Source organism: Lithobates pipiens, unplaced genomic scaffold (genome assembly GCF_037356315.1).
Source record: "Lithobates pipiens isolate NorthernLeopardFrog02 unplaced genomic scaffold, aLitPip1_a1.2 Scaffold_22, whole genome shotgun sequence".
Classification (NCBI taxonomy): Eukaryota; Metazoa; Chordata; class Amphibia; order Anura; family Ranidae; genus Lithobates; species Lithobates pipiens.
In genome coordinates, this window is record NW_027507784.1 from 179,727,625 (window position 1) to 179,751,773 (window position 24,149).

At 42.1% G+C, this 24,149-nt stretch overlaps 1 protein-coding gene across 1 annotated transcript in view; it reads right to left on the reverse strand.

The window, feature by feature from the left end:
• Nucleotides 1–24,149, reverse strand: part of STAT1 (signal transducer and activator of transcription 1) — a 137,671-nt gene that overhangs the window by 49,950 nt on the left and 63,572 nt on the right. The window contains exons 7-11 of the mRNA XM_077448694.1: nt 23,185–23,276; nt 19,822–19,973; nt 12,640–12,798; nt 2,737–2,829; nt 788–847 (exon numbers count right to left, since the gene is read on the reverse strand). Coding sequence (XP_077304820.1) covers nt 788–847; nt 2,737–2,829; nt 12,640–12,798; nt 19,822–19,973; nt 23,185–23,276 — 556 coding nt within the window. The remainder of the gene's footprint in view (nt 1–787; nt 848–2,736; nt 2,830–12,639; nt 12,799–19,821; nt 19,974–23,184; nt 23,277–24,149) is intronic.

A 24,149-nucleotide genomic window follows, 5' to 3' on the forward strand; every position in this document is an offset into this window, starting at 1 on the left:
ACACGGAGGCTCGGGACGGGACGACACGGAGGCTCGGGACGGGACGACACGGAGGCTCGGGACGGGACCGGACGGAGGCTCAAGAACAGGTAGGCTGGACACACAAGGCTGCACGGACACACACACACACACACACACACACACACGGATGGATGGACACACACACACACACAGGGATGGATGGATGGATGGACACACACACACACACAGGGATGGATGGATGGATGGACACACACACACACACACACACAGGGATGGATGGATGGATGGACGCACACACACACAGGGATGGATGGATGGACACACACACAGGGATGGATGGATGGACACACACACAGGGATGGATGGATGGACACACACACAGGGATGGACGGACACACAGGGATGGACGGACACACAGGGATGGACGGACACACACAGGGATGGACAGGCATATCTCACCCTCGGCTTATACACGAGTCAATAGGTTTCCCAGTTTTTTGGGGGTAAATTGGGGGCCTCGGCTTATACTCGGGTCGGCCTATACTCGAGTATATACGGTAATTAGCATTTTATTGCACATATTATAATACTTTAAATTGCATTTGTCCCATTTCTCCATAGTAAAACAGTGCCTGTTCCTATCTCTTTGCTGCCATCTCACAAAAAAAAAAACCACATGAGCAACAGCACACCTGCTTAATGCTACAGAAAATGCACCTCCAAGTACATGCATACATTTAAATGGTCACTAAAACATTTGATTTGATTTGTTTCTTATAGATTTATTAAGAATATATGTACATACTTATCAAACACAGCTTTTACTTTTAGCTGATAATTAAGCTCCGGTAGTTTTACCAAAAGTCTGTAAAAGAGAAAAAAAATATAACACAAATATAAATTTGCAAGACAAGGAAACAACACAAAGCATATACCTTTGTAGAAATGTCATAGAAACGTATTCACATGGTATAAAGTAAACAAAAAATCAACATGAAAAGGTACAGCATCACCGAGTGAGTCAGGCTACTTTCACACTGAGGCGCTTTACAGGCACTACAGCTCTAAAAATAGCGCCTGCATAGCGCCTATAAAGAGCCTCTCCTGTCTCTCCAGTGTGAAAGCCCAAGTGCTTTCACACTGGAGTGGTGCCCTTACTGGACTGTAAAAAAAAGTCCTGCAAGCAGCATTTTTGCAGCGGTGTGGGAGCAGTGTATCGGCCCTCCCTATTGAAATCAATGGGGCAGCGCCGCCTAACCGCCACTGCAATGGCACTTTCCGGCCGCTTTTAACCCTTTTTCGGCTCCTAGTGGGGGTTAAAACCGCCCTGCTAGTGGCCGAATAGCGCTGCTAAAACTATGGTAAAGCGGTGCTAAAAATAGCACCGTTTTACCACCGACGCCCGCCACAGTGTGAAAGTAGCCTTAAACGTACAACTTAGGCTTTTCACACCTACAGATGCAACCAATCGTGGGCACATTCCTCTGCATTGCATGTAGGGCAGCCCACTCATTTCAAAGAAATGTATAAAAGAAGTCCCAGACTTTTTTCCAAAAATGCACCGCTCCCAGCTGCACGCTGTTACAGCACCATGTGGTTCTCCACATGCAAAAACACGGTGCATTGATGTAGATGTGTCAATCAATGGCATAGAAGCGCGTTTCTCTGCATGTTGGGGAAAGCGCACAAGTTTGAACTCATTCCTGGCACGTGAAAGTCTGAACCAAGCCCCAATATTTCTACATATCCATCAATTTACTAAAGAAGTTCGGAATTTTCACACAATAAATTGTGCAAATATCTACTTCAATTATCGTGTGAAAAGCAAATTCCTGCTCATGATGATTAAACAATCATGTGCAGATTTTGCTTTTGATGTGATTGGATAAATGAAGTGAATAATTATAAAAAAAATTTGTGTGACGTTTCTCATTTATTAAGTGGTCTAGTGAGTGCTAATTTTAGTGCACAGAAACACAAAATGTATTATGATATTTTTGGTAAAGTAAAAAGAAAGATGCAGTTGTGCCAAGTACCGATACCCAACTTGTCAGGACTTAAAATTGTACTTACCCATGGAATGGTGACAAAATTTGTTCCCCAAACTCTTCTATAGGTGACGCTTTAAAATCCCTTACAGGTCATCAGTTTAGAGTTAACCATGAATTATGGACCTATAATTATCATTTTTCATTCCAGCTCATATGTGTCTGCATGGAAACTTGGGGTTGATAAGTGCCAGATTTTTTTTTTTAAATGTTTAAATAAGTTTATTGTCAATAGCCCAAATGTGATAACATATTTACTGCAACAGGATCTCTTTAATAAAACATCATGGAAATGACAAGGTGGCTATACAGCCACTCCATCGCTTCCACCTGAAAACGATCAATTTGTGAAATTTACAAGCACAGGGTGTGTAAAACCCCCAGCTGTTACCAATGTGTGCTTTGTGTTGGTGGCATTAAAGGGGTGAATGCCACTCCAATGTATAAACTTACTCATAAAACTAGCGGTTTTCATAACATGTTTAGGGAAATCTGACTTTTAAGTAACCGGATCATATTTTATTATATAACGTATTATATAATGTATTCGTTTGCTGTTTTTTTTTCACAAAAATACCTTGCAAATAGAGTAGCTTCTAGAGGTTTATTAAACAGTAAAAATAAATTAATAATGTTCGCCGTTTCAGCTGTTAAAAAGAATACAATCTTTACATAGTTAGATTCAAAAACACAGATAAAACAGTACCTTAGTTTTACAGTGAACTGGACACTGGTTTTTAGGACCAATGGTCTCTGTGGGTGGGTAGGCATGCAGGGTTGCCTTTCAACCACGAAAGAGCTGCAGAGGAAGGACAATAACTTATTATCTGAGTAAATACAGAGTAACAAAGAAAACATAATACAGTTATTTATCTGTCTAGATTAGTCACCAGAAATAATTTGCATACTTGTCCTATATATGTCTTTGATTATTTTAACTGGCAACAGAATAAACTCTTAAGCTGGGTTAGTTTGTTTTTTCATTCAGCCAGCTGGCTAAATGAAGAAAACAAACGGGTTTCCCTAGCCACACAAAAGAAGTGGATGGAGGAATCTAATGCAATGTACATTAACCAGAGGGGATTGTTTGTTTCTTAAAAATATGGAGTTACACTTTAACCACTTCAGCCCCGGAAGGATTTACCCCCTTAATGACCAGGCCATTTTTTGCGATACGGCACTGTGTTACTTTAACTGACAATTGTGTGGTGGCGTGCGATGTTGTAACGAAACAAAATTGATGTCCTTTTTTTCCCACAAATATAGCTTTCTTTTAGTGGTATTTGACCACCTCTGCGGTTTTCATTTTTTGCGCTATAAAAAAAGGCAGAGAATTTTGAAAAAATTCTAATACGTATCCAAAAAAAAATCATTTATATTGATTGGTTTGCGCAAAAGTTTGTATGAACACCGATCTATCTCTTCCTCTAGCAAGTCTCATCCCCCCTTCAGTTAGAACACGTAGCAGGGAACAGTGTTAACCCCTTGATCGCCCCCTAGTGTTGATACAGTAATCAATGCATTTCTATAGCACTGATGGCTGTATAAATGCCAATGGTCCCAAAAATGTGTCAAAATTGTCCGATGTGTCCTCCATAATGTCGCAGTCATGATAAAAATCGCAGATCGCCGCCATTACTAGTAAAAAAATAATAATAATACAAATGCTATAAATCTATCCCCTATTTTATAGACGCTATAACTTTTGCGCAAACCAATCAATATATGCTTATTGCGATTTTTATTACCAAAAATATTTAGAAGAATAGAGATCGGCCTAAACTGAGAAAAAATTTGTTTAAGAAAGTGGTGTAACGTCTATACCGATATGTCTTTCGGTAAGCTTGTGATTCGTGTGGAGATCGAGGGGGTTGAGAAGTGGAGAGATAGATTTGGGTATCGTTGGCATAGAGATGGTATTGGAAGCCACGTGAGGTTCTCAGCTGGCCCAGGGAAGAGGTGTAGAGAGAGAATAGGAGGAGCCCAAGGACGGAGCCTTGGGGTACCCTAACAGAAAGAGGAAGAGGAGTGGAGGAGATGGTGTATGTGACACTGAAAGTTCGCTGAGATAGGTAGGAAAAGAGCCAGAATAGATCAGAATCACGGAGTACAAGGGGGTGGAGTTTGTTGAGGAGGAGCAAGTGGTCAACTGTGTCGAAGGCAGCAGAGGGGTCCAAGAGTATGAGTATGGAGTACCGGTCATTGGTTTTAGCAGTTATTAGATCATTGGCGAGTTTTAGTAGGGCAGCTTCAGTGGAATGTTGTGGGCGGAAGCCGCACTGTAGGAGATTGAGAAGGTTGTTGTCAGTGAGGAGCAACTCATACAGTCGTGGACAAGGCATTCGAGGAGCTTGGAGGCAAGTGGGAGCAGGGAGATGGGTCTTAAGTTATTTAGGTGGGGTCCAGTAAAGGTTTTTTAGGTATTGGGGTAACCAGTGCATGTTTCAGCGGGGAGGGAAATGTGCCAGTGGAGAGGGAAAGGTTGAAGAGATGGGTTTGATCATTTAGGATAGAGTGGGAAGGTAGTCGCAGTAATTGTGAGGGGAAAGGTGGTGGGGTACGACATGGAGAAGGATTTGGTTACTTCCTCTGTGGTAACAGGGCTAAAAGAGGAAAGTATTGAGTGCAGTGTTGGACCTGATGTGTTGGTTGGCAGGAGGGGGGAAGTTGGATGCTGGATATCTGTCAGGGCTGGCTTAGCCCTTCCTTCTCTGGGCTGACTGCTCAGCTGTCAGCTAATTGCCAGCTCTCTTCTCTCTCCACAGTTACCAGCTGTTCCTGATCATGCTCGTCTGACCTGCCTACTTAAAGCTGTCCAGCTCACTTCACCTCTGTCTTCGCCTTGGTCACATCACAAGAAACCATCTCCTGCGGTTCTGTTTAAAGACTGGCTTGCTGACATCCCTTCTGGCTCCTTATCCTGCTTGCTGTTGTTCTACTTGGATCCCCGACTTCTGGCCTGGCTGATTACCCAACCTGGTTATGGAACTCTGGCCTGGCTGACTACTCTATCCAGTTACTGGACTCTGGCTATGCTTTGACTATGCTTTTTCTATTTATTTTTATTTAATAAACAAGTGTGATTTAATTGTACTTGTCTCGGTCTGATTCATGATTTCTGACAATATCTCATCACATATTGTGTCAATTTTGCTTTTGAAATAGTTGCCAATCTCCTGGGCAGTAAGCAAGCAGGTTGGAGGGCGGAGGCAGTGCAGGACGAAGTAAGAAATTAAAAGGTAGAAAAGAGTTGAAGAGGTTTGGATGAGAGGGTTTTTATCAGAGTGTTGTAGTAGTTTTGTTTTGCAGTGTGGAGGCAGGAGTTGTATTTGAGAAGGGCAGATTTGTAGAGGGTAAAGTCTTGCAGGGATTTCGATTTACGCCATGCTCGCTCAAGAGCACTGCTGTGTCTCTCGAGACTTCTGGTATTGTCTGTTTGCCAGGGTTGTAGCAGATGAGGCCTGGTTCTGCATGTAGAAATAGGTGCAAGTGCATCAAGGGAGGATGACAGTGTGTTGTTGCAGATGGAAGTGATCAGGTCTGGGCAGGACAGGGGTGCAATTTTATCATAAAGGCCATCAGTAGCAGAATGAAGACAGAAAGGGTTAAGGTAACGAAGGTTCCTGCGGGTAGTGGTTTGCAGGTTGGCAACAAGGGAGGTAGGAGAGTGTGAAACGGATGAGGTTGTGATCGGAAAGAGGAAAGGGGGGTTCCAGAGGTTGCAGGGAGTGCAGAGATGGGAGAATACGAGGTGTCAAGAGTGTTGCTGCTGGAGTGAGTGGTGGTTTGTGTCCATTGCATTAGGTTAAAAGAAGAGGTTAAGTTGAGTAGTTGAGAAGTGGTTGCGTTGTTAACATTGATTGGAATATTAAAGTCACCCAGGATGATGGCAGGTATTTCAGAGGAAAGAAAGTAGGGTAGCCATGCAGAGAAGTCTTCCAGAAAGCATGACACTGGTCCAGGAGGCTGATAAATGACTGCAACCCACAGACAAACTGGAGAGAAAAGACGAATGCAGTGTACTTCGAAAGAGCAGAGGGAAATAGGAGGGAGGTGTAGGAAGAACTTGGAAGGTGCATAGTGGGGAGAGCAGAAGTCTAACATACATGAAGGCCGAACTATATGAAATTTGCTGTACAGATGTGTCAAACATTTGTACAGGTGCCACAAATCTTTAATGTAGTTTCGTTAATACATTTAATTCCTAGGCTTGTCAGCATCATTTAGTGGAAACAATGCAGTATTTTTCCCAATTGAAGTATTTCAGGATTCAATTCTTAACCACATGCTTACTGGGCACTTATTCCCCCCTTCCTGCCCAGGTCAATTTTCAGATTTCAGCGCTGTCACACTTTGAATGACAATTACACGGTCATGCAGCATTGTCTCCAAACAAAATGTTTATCATTTTATTCACACAAATAGAGCTTTCTTTTGGTGGTAATTAATCACTACTGGGTTTTTAATTCTTTGCTAAAGAAACAAAAAAACAAAAAATTCTGGAAAAACAAAAACAAAACATTTTTCATAGTTTGTCATAAAATTTTGCAAACAGTTCATTTTTCTCCTTTACTGATGTACAATGATGAGGCAGCACTGATGGGCACTCACAGGTGGCACTGATGAAGCTGCACTGATGAGCACTGGTGGGCACTGGTGGGCACTGATGGGCTCTGATAGGCAGCACTGATAGGTGACACTGATGATGATGATGCACTGATGGGCACTGATAGGTGGCACTGGTGGGCACTGATGAACACTGCTTCGTAGGCACTGGTGGGCACAGATAGGTGGTACTGGTTGTAACAGTATCCGGTTACCAGCTTTCTTCTTTTCTCATCACGCTGATCGTGAAGAGAAAAAAAAGAGCAGATAATCGGCTTCTGCTTATTTCCGTGATCAGCTGTCATTGGCCGAAAACTGATCATTTGGTAAAGGGCCTTTTTGATTGGCCGTTTACCATGTTTTGTGATCAGCCTAGTCTGAAGGACTCGATCAAAGAGCATGCCGCAAGGGGCACGCGAGCAGCGTGATCATGGGAAGACCTCTATTGACGACCTACCGGCAATGGAAGCCCACACTGTAGCTGTCTATCAGTTATAGCGTGGGCAGAAAGTGGTTAATTATTGCACCTAGATGGCACTGACAATCCTAGAAAATAAACATATTAGTCAAATTATCGTAAAGATATTTGGCACCTGTGTGAATGACTGAGACATTCACACAGCAAATCTTTCTGACCTGATACTGGTAAATCAGGCAACTCCTTAAATCAACAATATTCTGTTAGATTAAAAGACAAAGGGAACATTTAATTTATTCTATACACTTTAAAACTACACTACAATCAAAGGTGAAAATGCAACGACACAGGCAACTGTCTATGACTTTTGTCTTTCATTTAGATGCTGATAAAAAGTTTCAAGATATATCCTGCGGATGTAACCTCCTCTTTCCCCAGCCCACTTCAACACATTTTCACTGAAGTCCACAAATTGTGCTTAACACACCCAAGCTGACTGTCTGGTCAGGCAACCTTTGCAGCCACTGTAGGCAGCTGTTAACCACTTCTCCCCTGAAGGATTTACCCCCTTCCTGACCAGAGCACTTTTTGCGATTCAGCACTGCATCGCTTTAACTGACAATTGCGCGGTTGTGTGATGTTACACCAAAACAAAATTTCTTTCCCACAAATGGAGCTTTCTTTTGGTGGTATTTGATCACCTCTGTGGTTTTTATTTTTTGCGCTGTAAACAAAAAAAGAGCGACGATTTTGGGAAAAAAAAGCTATATTTTTTGCTTTTTGCTATAATAAATATCCCCCAAAAAGATATATAAAAAAAAAATGTTTTTCCTCAGTTTAGGCCGATATGTATTCTACATATTTTGTTTAAAAAAAAAAAAACATTTGAAAACCTCTTCTGAACACTGGATACTTGTTCAGATTGATGTACGTTTACCGGCGGCTATGGGCATTTGCATTTAGAAGCTTTTTTTTTTTTACAGATAAATTACAGTTTACAAGCATTTGGCATTTGAAATGGCCATAAACTACAGTCATGAACGTGATTTATCTGCTTGCAAAAAAAATGCCAGTAACCTCAACTGCCCCTAACCTACTATAAACTATTGAGTGTACATGTACACATAAGATGACATTGAGGAGAGTTCAGGGGCTGCTGAAAAAAATGCTCAACTGCTCCTAAAAAAGCAACTGCTGACAGTAGTAAGAGCCCTTTCATGTTGTGCCGCCTAGGGCGTCAGCGGTAAAGTGGCGCTATTTTTAGCGTTGTTTTAGCGGCGCTATTCGGCCACTAGCGGGGTGCTTTTAACCCCCCCCCTGCTAACGGCCGAAAAGAGGTTAAATCCGTCTGCAAAACATCGCCGCAGTGGCGTTTTGCCGGCGGTATAGCAGCGCTGCCCCATTGATTTCAAAGGGGAGGAGCGGTGAGTTCACCGTTCCTTCACCACTGCAAAGAAGTTGTCCAAGGGCTTTCACATTGGAGTGAATAGAGCAGCTGTTTTAGGGCGATTTGCAGACGCTATTTTAACGCTATAGCACCTGCAAAACGCCCCCAGTGTGAAAGGGATCAGAAAAACTTAAAAAATAATTATAACCAGAAATTCTTTTCAGAAGACCCCTGTCCTTTTATCAGTCTGCATTTGAACTCACAGATTGTAACCCTATTCCAAAATTACCAAATTTTACAAATGCCCTTTTTTTAGCAGCACAAATTTTGAATACATTTCTATGATTTAAAGTGGAACTCCAGGCTAATGTTAAACTAATCTTAAAGTGGTTGTAAACCTCAGATATGAAATATAAACAAAGCATATCCCTCTATAGCGTGTACTTGTCTCAATTAGGAGAACTAAGTGTCATTTCTGTCTGCTGCTTCATTCCTCTGCTATCAGCATGAGTCACCTCTGACAAGTTTTTCTGACACCAATAGAAAAAAAGTGACAGGGGAGGGAGCTCCAGCTGATTGACAGCTTCGGCTCTGTTGCTGTGAGCTATGTGAAGGGGTGTGTCCCTTCCCTCCAATCAGCTCTCAGAGCTCTCCTCACTGAGTTCTGCAGACTGTGACTTCAACTCTCTGCCCTCTTTTCTCTGAACTTTCTTTAAAAATTTAGCATTTTGAACAGATGTAGAGAAGAGACACCTCAGATAAACAGGTGCAACTTATGTAGGAGAATTTGTTTCACTTCTGTGTACGTTGTGAACAATCTGATTTTCCAACAACTTTTTCCGACCGTGTGTATGCAACACCAGTTTCGGACAAAATCCGTCGGACAAAATCCAACGGATTTTGTTGTCGGATTGTCCGACCGTGTGTAAAAGGGCATTCACTTACATTGATTTTTGCATGTAGCGCGACTTGAGGCGACTAGGGGTGACCTGAAGTCGGATCCTGAGTTGCCCCTGTGTGAATGGGCTCTAAGAGAAACCACCCTTTGTAAGCCATCAGTTGCTCAAGTAGATTTTGCCCAAATGACAGCCTTGGAACTTGGTGAGTATGGCTGGCCATAGATAGATTATATGATTTTCTTTCCTTCCACCAAGGGTGGAAGGAAGGAAAGTTGCTTGATTCCCCTATCAACACAGTCAGTGCTATTTTATTCTGCCAGCAGGGAGTGTAGGAATTCCCAGTCAGCACAATGATTACTGCTAGCGGTTATAGCTGCTGGCAGTAACTGTATGTAGAAAAATCCGACATACTGGTTGTACCTAAGTTAATTGATGGATTAACCACTTCAGATCCGCGCTATTGCCAAATGACGGCATTAGCGCGGACCTACATTTTCAGGACTACGTCTATTGACGTCGTCCTGGTTACGAGCGGCCTGCGCGCCCCCTGAGGGGCGCGCGCGGCGCGCTCTGTGATCGGCGAGTCCGTGAGACTCGCCTGATCACCGATCCGTGTAAGGGGTCGATCCCGACCCCTTATCACGTGATCAGCTGTCAGCCAATGACAGCTGATCATGTGATAGAACGGAGCCGGTAATCGGCTATTATTCCTCCTCGCGCTGACAGCGCGAGGAGAGAAAAAAAAAGCCGATCACAGGCGGCCGTGATCGGGACATCAGTCCCGATCACGGCCATCAATACATGTGCCCACCTGCCACCTGCCTGTGCCCACCTGCCTCCCGCAGTGCCATCCTGAAGTAAAATAAAAGAAAAAGTAAGTGCCCCCCGTCAGTGCCCCCTGTCAGTGCCCATAGTGCCACCCACAGTGCCACCCACAGTGCCACCCACAGTGCCACCCACAGTGCCACCCAATCTGCCTCAAAGGTGCTGCACCCCAGTGCCGCCCATCAGTGCCCAGCAGTGCCGCCCATCAGTGCCCAGCAGTGCCGCCCATCAGTGCCCAGCAGTGCCACCTATCAGAGCCACCTATCAGTGCCACCTATCAGTGCCCATCAGTCCCATCTATCTGTGGTACCTATCAGTGCCCATCCGTGCCACCCATCCGTGCCACTTATCCGTGCCACCCATCCGTGCCATCTTATCTGTGCCCATCTTTGCCCATCAGTGCCGCCTTATCTGTGCCCATCGGTGCCGCCTTATCTGTGCCTATTAGTGCCGCCTTAACTATGCCTATCAGTGCCCACCAGTGCAGCCCATCAGTGCCCACCAATGCAGCCCATCAGTGCCCACCAATGCAGCCCATCAGTGCCCACCAATGCAGCCTATCAGTGCCGCCTAATCAGCGCACTTCAATGAAGGAGAAAAATGACCCGTTTGCAAAATTTTATAACAAACTATTAAAACATGATTTTTTTTTTTTTTTTTTTTGCATCTTTTTTTGTTTGTTTAGCAAAAAATAAAACTCCGAGCTGTAACTAAATACCACCAAAAGAAAGCTCTATTTGTGGGAAAAAAATGATAAAAATTTCATTTGGGTACAGTGTTGTATGCCCGCGCAATTGTCACTCAAAGTGCATCAGCGCTGAAAGCTGAAAATTGGTCTGGGACTGAGGGGGGTTTAAGTGCCCAGTAAGCAAGTGGTTAAACCAGTTACTTTGTCCTGTGCAGATAAAATTAAAGGGTAAATTAATGAGAGAAAAAAAGCAGATATAAATGTGACACAAACCATATTTTAATTTGTATAATATAAGATAGGCGCTACTTTCTTTTCATCTTTATACTATACATATATTTTTTTGTGTTGTCTAAACTTTAAAGAGGCAGCTGTTCTTGGTAAAAGGGTATTCGGGTTGGTGCTTTCTTATTTCACATAATTCTATATTTTAATTTAATTTAATGTTATTAAAAATGCAGCATTGCAATTTTCTGTACAAAGTTGGATTTTGAGCATCCTCTGCAACAAAAATGTCAATTTTTGAGGAGATGTTCCTAAAGGGTTAATCTTTTCTAAAAGGATGCAGACCTTTCCTCATTAGAGCCCTGCACAAATACATCAGCGGATCAATAATGAAAGGGAAACTCCCATTCAGAGTCAGTATCCAAAAGACATGAAGAAGAAGAACAAGAAGCTTTTCCTTGAGAACAGAAACAAGTAGGACTATGCAACAAAGTTTGGTAAAATCCTTGCAATGCGTACTGCCCACCAGGAGGGGATTGTACTTTCACAACAAAAGTTACTCTTTAAACTTGTCTTAAAATGTCTTATTAGTAAAATACTAATATTACTGGTCCATACCTTTTTTATTTGCAAATAAAAAGCCATAGAGCCTCACCAAGTGAATTAAATAACATTAAAGTGTATCTATTTTACTACTATCACAGGAACAGTTAGAGAGATTTACCCTCACTTCCTGTCATGCTGACAAGACAGGAAGTGAAGGATGGTCTGCAGTAGGAACCCATACAGAAATACAACATCTAACTTGGGTTCTAACTTTCCCCATTTCTGCTAAAAAAGGGGTGTTCTGTAGGTCTTGAGAGTTTATCCTTAAAATGTAATCAGCAGGAAACCAAGTAAGGGGAAATCTCCCTAATGGCACCCCAGACAGCAGTAAAATCTGAGATTCTAACCCTTCCATGCTCTATCCAAAACTAAAGCTGGCTAGATTTGTTCATCCCCACTGTGAATCTCCCTCTGTGCCTGCTAGCTGTCAAAATTCCTGAACAGCGGATGCATCTGATTTGATGCAGATGCTGCTTGGGCGACAATTTTGTACCCAACTTTGTTTATTTTTCAATCTGATAATGCTCAGCGGGAGAGGGTCGACTGGGCCACCCACTAAGCGAATTTTGTCTGGTTCATCGGCAACTGTCAAAAATTTGCAGCGCGTATGACCAGCTTAAGAAAAATGGTTTTGGCTTGACATACACTTTTAGGCCCCTTTCACACTGCCCCACTCCGGTTTCCCTGCAGCATGGTGCAGCAGAGTGTGCCTACAGTTTTCATGTGGGTTACCTGCGCTTTCTTATAGACTTTTATTAGATTGCGTGTCTTTGGTGTGTTTTCAGAAAATGCACCAAAAACATGCAATATAATACCGTAGGTACTCTATGCTGCAACCGCACTGCGTGGAAACTGCAGCGTGGCAGTGTGAAAGAGGCCAAAGCATGTCAAAAGTCAGCTAGATACATCATATTGATGGGAAACTTAACATAGTAGCTAAGTAGTAAAAAAATCACCTCTGTATCAGCTGTTTGAATAACGTTTGTGTACGTTCTTGCAAGGCTTGCTTGTTGTTGGTAATCGGATCACTTTCATATGTAAGTTTCTGCTCTAACTCCTCCAGTTTCTTCAACTGTTGACGGATTTTCTGTAGACTTTTAGCAATAGACGTAAACCTAATGGATTAGATAACATAGAGAATAATGCTTTAGTATCAACATTTAGAAAACAGATCTGCAGTACAAATGACAGACACCTTCAATGTGTGTAAAAGTGCCTTAAAATAATGTAAATGCAAGCAATAAACATATCTTTTGTGCTGCTTTTTGGTCTGGTATATAAGTGTTATTTCCTATTTTTTTTTCATATTTGACAACTGAAAAAAAAATAGCAGTTTGTCTAGCAAGAAATCTTGTGAGCCGACATCTTTCTGTGCTCTCTAAGGCCGGGTTCACACTATAGCGATGCGGGAACGCCGTGAATTTGCGGCGTTTTCCCGCATCGCACACCTCCCGCCGGCAGTTCACACTGCCCTATGCGGACGGCTGGGAGTGTCAATGTTATGTTAATGACACCCCCAGATCCGTCGGCATATCGCAGTGCGATCTGCCGACTCGCACAGGAATCGGATCGCATGGTGTGAACCCCCATGCGATCCGATTCTGTTGCGGACCCAAAAAAGGGTCCCGTGCGAGTTTGCTGCGGGAGCGCTGCGAATTCAGCCATACTATCTGTATGGCTGAACTCGCATTGCTACGGAGATCGGATGTGATTTGCTGTGCGAATCACATCCGGATCTCCCCCCGCAGCGGTGTGAACCGGGCCTTACTCAGGACTGTTATCAGTTAGCAATGTTCCCTGCTATCTCTGTGAAACACAAAACATTTCCCTTCATTATAGTGAAAAGAGGGAGGTGTTATGTAGTTCTAACACACTCCCTGTTCGAGTAGACAAGGCTGATGAATATGGTTGTTACCTTAGGAGAGGAAGTGAGTTAATCGCGGGATTAACGGTAAAATAAATGAAAAATTTTGAAAATAGAGAACTAATGCAGCCACCAAATCTACAGACTGGTAAGCTTCGATACTATCAATTTATGTTTTTGGGTTTAGATATTTTTAAGCTCCAAATTTATATATTCGCTGGTGGCATCATCTTCAGATGGAAGCGTTGGGCAAATAAAAATGTTGCTTAGTAAATGTAGGGTGTGGGAGGAAGGTGTGCCTTATTTTCCAGCTAAACTCATTTCCAAGACTTTGTTAGGTTCCAGACCACCGATTAAACATTCAAGAGGTGCAGAGGAACCATAGAGTATAGAATACCTTTGTTTATCAGTTAGTAATAACTGAACTACAGTATGTCCTTGTAGGTGGGACTTTCTATGCTCATTTGATTGTTTTTTTTGTTTACACTATACAGGCATACAATGTCATAGGTTCAACCACCCACAGCATTTCACATAAGCACTGAAAACACACCTCAAACCCCCCTTGGTTTCTCTGGCAGCATGGATTTAGTAGCCTGACAATTTTCTAACATAAATAAAGCAGCTGGTGCTGTACGCTTTTCAGAAACAACAATCAAACATTTGAGTCTCTTTTGTGATCTTTGAGGATGAAAAACCCCACAGTGCTTGAAGCTACTGAGTTTGATTAAAGTGTTTCTCAAGGTATTCATTTAAAAAGAAAAACAAATATGTTATCTTTACCTGCTCGGTGTAATGGTTTTGCACAAAGCAGCCCTAATCCTCTTGTTTTTGGGTCCCCTGCCTCCTGGCTCCAGCCCCCATGCTGAGTGCCCCCAACGGCAAGCCTCTTGCTATCAGAGTGCGGCTCAGACCTGCCCCCTGCTTTCTCTTCATTGGCTTACTGACTGTGATTGACAGCAGCAGGACAGCAGCAGGAGCCAATGGCTCCCACTGCAGTGTGAGCTAATGAGGTGAGAGAGACCCGGGAGAGCTACTGCTCTCATGCACATTGTTGGATCAAGATGAGGCTCAGGTAAGTATAAGGGGAGGGCTGCACCTAGAAGTTTTTTTTTATCTTAATGCATAAAAAAACCTTATCTTTTTAACCTTAATGCATAAAAAAACTTTTGCCTTAAAAAACATTTTACTGATCCTAATTACTATAATTTACCATAGTCTGGACACAGCTGCCATGCATATCTATTTGAAGTGTTAAAGCGAGTGTGTGTTCATATTTCCTCATCAGACTTACCCATTCATATTAGAGGTCGACCGATATGGGTTTTTCTCTGGCCGATGCCGATGTATCTTTAGAAATCGCGGCGGCCGATGGCCGATATATGATGCTGATTTTTTTGGGCTATGTTAGGCCGATTATTTTTTTTTTCTTTTTTCCCTTCATCTCATAAAATCTAACAGTTAGACACCTTTCACACTGGGGCATTTTTCAGTCGCTTTTGGGCTAAAAATAGCGCTTGTAAAGTGCCTGCAAAATGGCTCCCCTGCAGTCTGTGTGAAAGCCCAAGTTCTTTCATACTGAGGCGATGCGCTGGCAGGACGTTAAAAAAAGTCCTGCAAGCAGCGTGTTTGGTGTGGTGTATACCGCTCCTCCACCACTCCTGCCCATTGAAATGAATGGGCACCGCTGTTGAAGTGCCTGCAATGCGATTTGGCAGCGGCGCTTCATGGGCAAATTTAACCCCTTCCTCGGCCATCAGCTGGGATATAAGTGCCCCGCTAGCAGCCGCATAGCGCCACTAAAATGACGGTAAAGCGCCACTAAAACTAGCAGCGTTTTACCGTCAACGCTTGCCCGCTCCAGTGTGAAAGCAGCCTTAAGTAATAAGTGATACAGAAAATTTCTTACATTTAAACATTTATTAACCACTTCAGTTCCGGACCAATAAACACCTTAAGGACCAGAGGTCTTTTTGCAATTTCGCACTGCGCTGCTTTAACTGGTAATTGCGCGGTCATGCAATATTGCACCCAAACGAAATTTGCGTCCTTTTCTTCCCACAAATAGAGCTTTCTTTTGATGGTATTTGATTGCCTCTGCGATTTTTTTTTTTTGCGATATAAATGAAAAAAGAGCGAAAATTTTGAAAAAAAAAGATATTTTCTTCTTTTTGTTATAAGAAAAATCGAATAAACTAAATTTTAGTCATACATTGAGGGCAAAATTTATTCAGCCACATGTCTTTAGTAAAAAAAATGGCAATAAGCGTATATTTTTTGGTTTGCGCAAAAGTTATAGCGTCTACAAACTAGAGTACATTTTCTGGAATTTACACAGCTTTTAATTTATGACTGCCGATCTCATTTCTTGAGGTGCTAAAATGGCAGGGCAGTACAAATCCCCCCCAAATGACCCCATTTTGGAAAGTAGACACCCCAAGGAAATTGCTGATGGGTATGTTGAGCCCATTGAATATTTATTTTTTTTGTCCTAAGGGATTGAATAATGACAAAAAAAAAAAAAAAATTTTTTTTACAAAAAGTTGTCACTAAATGATATATTGCTCACACATGCCATGGTTATATGTGAAATGACACCCCAAAATACATTCTGCTGCTTCTCCCGAGTACGGGGATACCACATGTGTGGGACTTTTTGGGAGTCTAGTCGCGCACGGCACCCCGAAAACCAATCACCACCTTCAGGATTTCTAAGGGTGCAAATTTTTGATTTAACTCCTCACTACCTATCACAGTTTCGAAGGCCATAAAATGCCAAAATAGCACAAAACCCCCCCAAATGACCCCATTTTGGAAAGTAGACACCCCAAGCTATTTACTGAGAGGCATGTTGAGTCCATGGAATATTTTATATTTTGCCAAAAGTTGCGGGAATATTACAAACTTTTTTTTTTTTGCACAAAGTTGTCACTAAATGATATATTGCTCACACATGCTATGGGCAGAAGTCAAATTACACCCCAAAATAAATTCTGCTGCTTCTCCCGAGTACGGGGATACCACATGTGGGGGACTTTTTGGGAGCCTAGTTAACTAGCTACCTAGCGACACTAGCGACACTGATGCAGCGTTCAGAAAAATTATCGCTTAGTGACACTGGCAAAAGGGGGTGAAAGGGTTAACTAGCGGAAATCAGGGGGTTAAAACCATTATTGGGTAGTATATCGGGGTACCTAGCGCTATAAAAACCTGGCGGTGAACCTAAAAAAATAACTAGCTACCTAGCGACTGTAGCGACACTAATGCAGCGATCAGAAAAACGATCGCTTAGTGACACTGGCAAAAGGGGGTGAAAGGGTTAACTAGCGGCAATCAGGGGGTTAAAAACATTATTGGGTAGTATATCGGGGTACCTAGCGATATAAAAACCTGGCGGTGAACCTAAAAAAATAACTAGCTAACTAGCGACTGTAGCGACACTAATGCAGCGATCAGAAAAACGATCGCTTAGTGACACTGGCAAAAGGGGGTGAAAGGGTTAACTAACGGCAATCAGGGGGTTAAAAACATTATTGGGTAGTATATCGGGGTACCTAGCGATATAAAAACCTGGCGGTGAACCTAAAAAAATAACTAGCTACCTAGCGACACTAGCGACACATGCAGCGATCAGAAAAATGATCGCTTAGTGACACTGGCAAAAGGGGGTGAAAGGGTTAACTCTAGGGGCAATCAGGGGGTTAAATCTTTATTGGGGGGTGATAGGGGGCTACCCTGGACCTAACACTAACTGTCCTGACAGTTTTTACTGTCACAACTGACACTGAATGCATTGATCAGTAAAGAAATGATCAATGCAATCAGTGACACTGTGACTGGGGGGGGAGGGGGGGCGGGGGGGGGATCGGGGGGCGATCGGGGGGGGTTTGTGTGCCTGTGTGTACCTACATGTCAGTGTAGTGTTCGTGCAGACTTACTTTTACTCTTCTCCTCGTAGTCCGGTCAAAAAGACCGCCCCGAGGAGAATGACATCACTTCCTCCTTCCTGTGTAAACAATACACAGGGGAGGAAGCTTCTCATTGGCCAGGAGCGATCCAGAGGGGGTGGCCGAAAACGAACGGCCATCCCCTCATCACGGAGCGCTCCTGGACCGAATCGGACCGCCGTAACCAGCGGGAGGGGGTCCGATGGGACCCCCCACCCGCTGGAAGGCAATCACGTAGATGTACGTGATTATGCCTGCCTGTGCCATTGTGCTGACGTACAATGGCAATACGGCGGTCCTCAAGTGGTTAAACAAAACAAACCTCCAATCAGTTCACTTGTATGTATAATTTAGATTTAAAAAAAACGATATATTAAATATTAAATACACAAAAACAGGTACTCAAAACTTACGGACAAAAAAAATGGGCTAACTTTACTGTTTTTTTTTTTTCTTAATCATTAGCGTATTTTTTTCCCAAAAAAATTGTGTTTGAAAGACTGCTGCACAAATACCGTGTGACATATTGCAACAACCACTATTTTATTCCCTAGGGTCTTTGCTAAATTATATATATATATATATATATATATATATATATATATATATATATATATATATATATATATATAATTTTTCGGGGTTCTAAGTGATTTTCTAGCAGAAAATACAGGATTTTTATTTGTAAGCATCAAGTGTCAGAAAAGATTTAGTCTTTAAATGGTTAAACTGAGAACTCTACACACAGAGTTCAGTTCATTGAAGAAGAAACATTGTATCTCTTTGATCTTTTCTTGGCAGACTGCCAAGAGAGGAGAAGTCACTCCACAGACTTAGTGCCCGTTCACACTACCGCGACTTGTCAGGCGACTTAGCTGCCTGACAAGTCGTGCTCCGTTCTGTACTATGGAACCGTTCTAATAGGAGCGACTCAAGTCGCTCTGACTTAGAAAAAGGTTCCTGTACTATTTTTGGGGCGACTTCAGGCGACTTGCATTGACTTCTATACAGAAGTCATTTAGCAAGTCGCCGCTGAAGTTGTGTGCAGGTCGCGTCTGAGTCGCGCTGCAAGTCGCGTCGCCCCTGTGTGAACGGGCACTTCAGGCAACTTGCATTGACTTCTATTACAGAAGTCTTTTGCAAGTTGCGCTGAAGTGATAATCGGCCTTTTACATCAGCACAATCGGCCGATGCCGATTAATTAAAAAACACCAAATATCGGCCAATATATCGGTTGTCCTCTAGTTCATATTTTGAAAAAAAATATCTGAAATCTGACTGGTGGAAACATATAAGAAAGAAAGTTAAAAGCAACATTTTTACCTGATTCATTTGTATTTAGCTGCTCATCTTTGAGCTTGCTGGAACTCTGTCCAAGTGGAACTGGTCTAGGTGGGTGAACATTTACAATCACTTTAACTGTCGCTACTCCAGGTTACCTAAACCGGAGTCTCTTAGGAGAAAGTCCATAGAAGATCGAAGTCTATGGTTAGGATACACTCATTCTCATACCACCAGTATGCACTCATCTCCAGCGATCCTTTCATCCAATGGACCAGCTTATATACCCTTGTGAAGGGTCTGCCTGTGTGACCTGACTTATATACTCAGGGGTCCACACTCTTAGGTGAGTGACTAGGATTCACTGCTGGTGGAGGCTGTTACACGATCACCTTGTTTGTCATCCATAGAATCACTGTTTTGGACACTTGATGGTGTTTTTTCTGAAAATCTATTTTATGGACTTTTCTATCATTATTTTAGATTTATTACGTTGTTTGTTTATGCGCTGCACTGCTTTTTTACTATATTTTCATTTGTATTTAAACTGATATAGAAATAACTGACAGCTCCTTAAAGCGGTTGTATATCCGCTGACACTTTTTTTTTTTTTTTAATACCCCTGTAAGCCAAAAGGCATAATGAGCTTGTATGCACCGCATACTAACTCATTATAAAATACTCACCTTAGAATGAGGAGTTAGTAACTCACCTGGTCCACGCCGAGAGAGATGACATGTTGCCTCTGCATGTCTTCCGGGTATCGCGGCTACAGGACTGTGAGTGGCTGGAGCCGCAATGTCGTCACTCCCGCACGTGGGAGACTTCTTTCCGGCAAGGTCCGGCATCTACCGGGCTTTCAGCCGAGAATCCCCTGTGCGCATGCGCCGCTGCAGTCAGTGGCTCATTGCACAGGGAATATCTCCTAAACCGTACAGGTTTAGGAGATTTTTTATTTTTTTACCTACAGGTAAGCCTTATTATAGGCTTGCCTGTAGGTACAAGTTTAAAAATAGACTATACAACCACTTTAATAATATGCTTACCAGGTTTGCAGTTGGTCAAGACAAGCATTAGGTGGGCCTCCAATGCAAGCTATTTGCTGTCTGCGCTTCCATTCAACCAGTTCTTCATTAATTAGGGAACTCTGTGTATGATCTATGCCATTTAGCAGTTCACCTATTCTCTGAACAATTTCCTAGCAGAAAGAAAAAAAAGTAAAAATGTATTTATTTGTTTATACAAAGATCATATAAATCACATAGAAAAAACAAATCTGAAAAAATTACTATACTGGGGTTAATTTGCTAAAGTGGTAAAGAATGTTTACTTTGCAAACAGATTCCATGAGCTTAGTAAATAGGTAAATTTGTGTTCACTCTAATCAATCAGCTGGAAAAAAAATTGTCTAATCCATGACTCCAGATCAACTTTCTTTACAAACATTCTGCAAGTCTGCTGCGAGGCAACTAAGCTAATAAAGGGTCTGGAGGATATTACCAGATTTCTGGTATATGTGGTCACGTGATTTATGCAACATCCAGTATGTGGGTCGTACGACGTGCAGACTGAAGGATCGTCTCTATGACCACTTACGCGACATTGAGAAAGACGACTCCACAAATGTAGCCAAACATTGGAGCTTAGTCCACAACAAGGATGTTTCTAGTTTGTTTATTCGGGTTATTGAAATAATGGTGACACCAGCTGGGGGGGGGGGGGTGACAGATTCAGAACACTCTGCAAGAGGGAAGTTTTCTGGATCTTTTCTCCTAATACCAGAAAACCAACAGGATTAAACTTTTGAATGGGACATGTTACGTTACTATGATTAATTGAGAGTTTATCTCTCATGATATTTATATTTATGTTTAAACTGATGTTTCATGGGGGATTGGGGGAGGGGGGTTTCATGCGGTTTTCTGTGGTTACCCTGCTGTCTATCCATTGTCCTTATGTGTCTGCAGGTCACGTACAAATGGATATTCTACAATCGGGTATTCCCATGTATTGAACTTTATTTCTACTTTCATTTCTTTTCTATATCAATAATACGCCATTGGTATTTAGCATAAAAAAAGGTTACATTTCATTCAGGTGACAGCACTTAACTACAATATAGAATATCATCTAGCATGGTGTGTATTCATATATATCCATATATTTTCATATTACCTCTATTTACACTCTTATTTTCATTCATTCAGTGAGTCTACAGTACACCATTATCTGAGACGTCTTGGGCTATTGGCGCAATGTTCATAGCTACCCTATTCTGCCATCAGTTATAGCTGGTAATACTCCTGATTGACATGCAGTATGGCGTGGTCATGTTTAACGAACCTGCAGTGTTATATGAGTGATATGAATGCTTTGAGATTATTGATGTTGTTATAAAACTGCTCCTTTCTTTGTGTTTTTTCTTGCCATTATCCATGCCTCTTTCTACATTTCTTTCTCCTTTGTTTCTCTCTGTCTCTCCATCTTTTGGTGTTCATGTAGCTGTTTTGATGTTTTTTTGATATTTGTAGGGGTTCTATGTTTTTTTTTCTGTCTGTTCATGTGGTCAAAGAGCAGTGGATCTATTGTAGTTGTTAATCAAAGAGAGTTCTCTTTACCTCTTTATCTATTTATGTCCAGCTGTTTAAATTACTTATTAGACACCGCAACACTGCAACTTTGCATTTGTAAGTTTTTTTGTATTGGCACCCCATGAACTGACATTACCACATACAATCATTGTATGTTTTTACCTGCCTTGGTATATGTTTTAGAGATTTTTATATACACACAGTTTCAATATTAAAGGTTGCTTTGGAACCACATGTACACAGTTTTGTTTATAAATGAATTTAGTTGTTCTATCGTTACTGTTTCATGTTTTCATGCGCTTCCCCTGGATTACACATAGTGATGATTTTACTCCATTAATCACTTTGTGGTTATCTGACCATCATTTTTGTGGTCCACCTCATGTGTTTGCAATTAAAGACCATTAAATGTATCATGTGATATGTTCTAACTTAGTATATATTTGCTAAGCAAGATGTGGTCATTTAGCTATTATTAGGCAACGCTGATGTTGTGAAACGCGTTAGCTATCTTGCCTTGCTTCTGTTGTCACCTGAACTTTGACTATTGGAACAATAAAGGCTTTTATCGGAGTGCGGCTGTCCAGATTTATTTTCTTCATCATTGCTATGCTGAGCCAGCACCTATTATTTCCACACTGAGGAGGGCGTTACTTGCAGTTCACTACCTGGAGTGGTTCATCCTTTTTTCTCATGTCCTGGGCTTCTTTCGCTCTGTTAGGCTTGCAATTAGCTGTCATTTCTGCCCACAACATTTTGGATTCCTGGTCTACATTTATATCAATCTTGTTTGTTATTTGTTTTTTCCTTCTGTACATTGTATTGGTGACAAGGGACTGCCGTTTTAGCTATTTGCCATGCTATGGTGCTAATTGGTAAAAGCATATGGTCACCTTATCTCTGTATGCCATTTACACCTTTAACTACTTCAATACAGGGCATTAAGGGCAATAAGTGTATATTGAATGGTTGCGCAAAAGTTATAGTGTCTACTAAATAGGGAATAGTTTTATTATTTTTTTACTAGTAATGGCGGCGATATGCAATTTTTATCATGACTGTGACATTACATATCGGACACTTTTGACACCATTTTGGGACCATTCACATTTATACAGTGATCAGTGCTATAAAAATGCCCTGATTACTGTATAAATGTCACTGGCAGGGAAGGGGTTAACACTAGGGGGCGATCAAGGGGTTAAGTGTGTTACCTAGGGAGGGATTCTAACTGTAGGTAGAGTAGACTCACAAGGGGAGGAGACCAATCGGTGTTCCTCGGTACTAGGAACACATGATCGGCCTCCTCTTACCTGACAGGACGTGGATCTGTGCTTTTATACACACAGATCCACAGTCCTGCTCTGTTATCGGACAATCGCGGGGTTGCCAGGCGGCCATCATGGCCGTCGAGCATTCGTAACGGCTCCCAAGTGACGTCGTGGGGGGGGCGTGCGCAACCCCCCAGACGGCTGGAAGGCCCAGGACATCATATGACGCCCACCCAGGATGGGAGATCCCTCCTGCGGATGTCATATGATAATGGGATTTGAAGTGGTTAGTAAAAAATTATATAGCACAACTCCAGCACATGGGACACTCTAATCTTAGTTTTTTTCTCCCTGACACTGGATAACAACTCAACTGCAGTATGCACACAAAGGAAAAACTGAGACTATCAGGGCACAGTTTATGGAATTCAGCTCTCACCCAGCACACAAATTGTCCATTAAATACTAAATATCAGCTTCATTACTTAAAAATGCATCTATCCATAATGCTTTATGCATACATAATATATAATAAAAACAATCATACCTTTCTTCGAAGACTCACTGTCATGTGCATATTTCTTAAAACCATCTTTTCCTGCTTCAGTTCATTTTGTGCAATTCCATTATGCTCATTTTCTGAAATGCAAAATCCTAATTACCCATAACAGGTTACAAAAATAATAGCATGTGGGAAGATAATTAAGTATTTAAATATTGGCCTGGATTGGTGAAGGAACTGGGAACCCAGATTTAGTAAGTGTCCTGCAGCGGGGTTTGGTAAAAGTTGTTTTTTTAAGCTTTAAACACACCGTGGGGTTACTTACTAAAACTAGAGAGTGCAAAATCTGCAACTCTCCATAGAAACCAATCAGCTTCCAGGTTTTTTTTTGGAATCATACTTACCTTGGTGGATGCCGTATTGGTCCGAAGCTGCATCTGTCCTCTGCACTGAGAAATAAGCGATCGAACACCGCCGATCGCTTTGTTTTCAGAGCTCCGTGACTGACAGTCTACAGCTCTCTGCTCTGCTCTATCCTCGCTCACTTAAGCGCTGGGCTGTGGAGGAGGCGGCCGGCTCAGGCTCTCAGCGGCACGCTGAGGGGCTGTGATGGGTGTCAGTCCAGGCATCCGGCTGATCCCGACTCCGTGGTGGTGATGACGCGGTGACTGGACTGACAGCAGTGATGTCATCAGCAGAGAGCGGACTTCAGCCCACTCTCTGCTGAAAACGGGTTACAGGAGTGCAAAACAAATTGGAGATGTATAGGAGAAGTACAGCCAAACGAGCTTTGGCTGGACTTCTCCTTTAAGGATCTGAATAAAACTGAAGACATTCGAGGTAAGGTTCTAAAGCTACAATTATAATCAAAATTTCAAGCATTAAAAACACACACACACACACACACTCATTCACAAACACACACACACACTTCAAAAAGATGTTTAATACAAAGATAAAAAAAGTAACTTTTTTTTTTTTTTTTTTTTTAGGTTTACTAACTTTTTGGA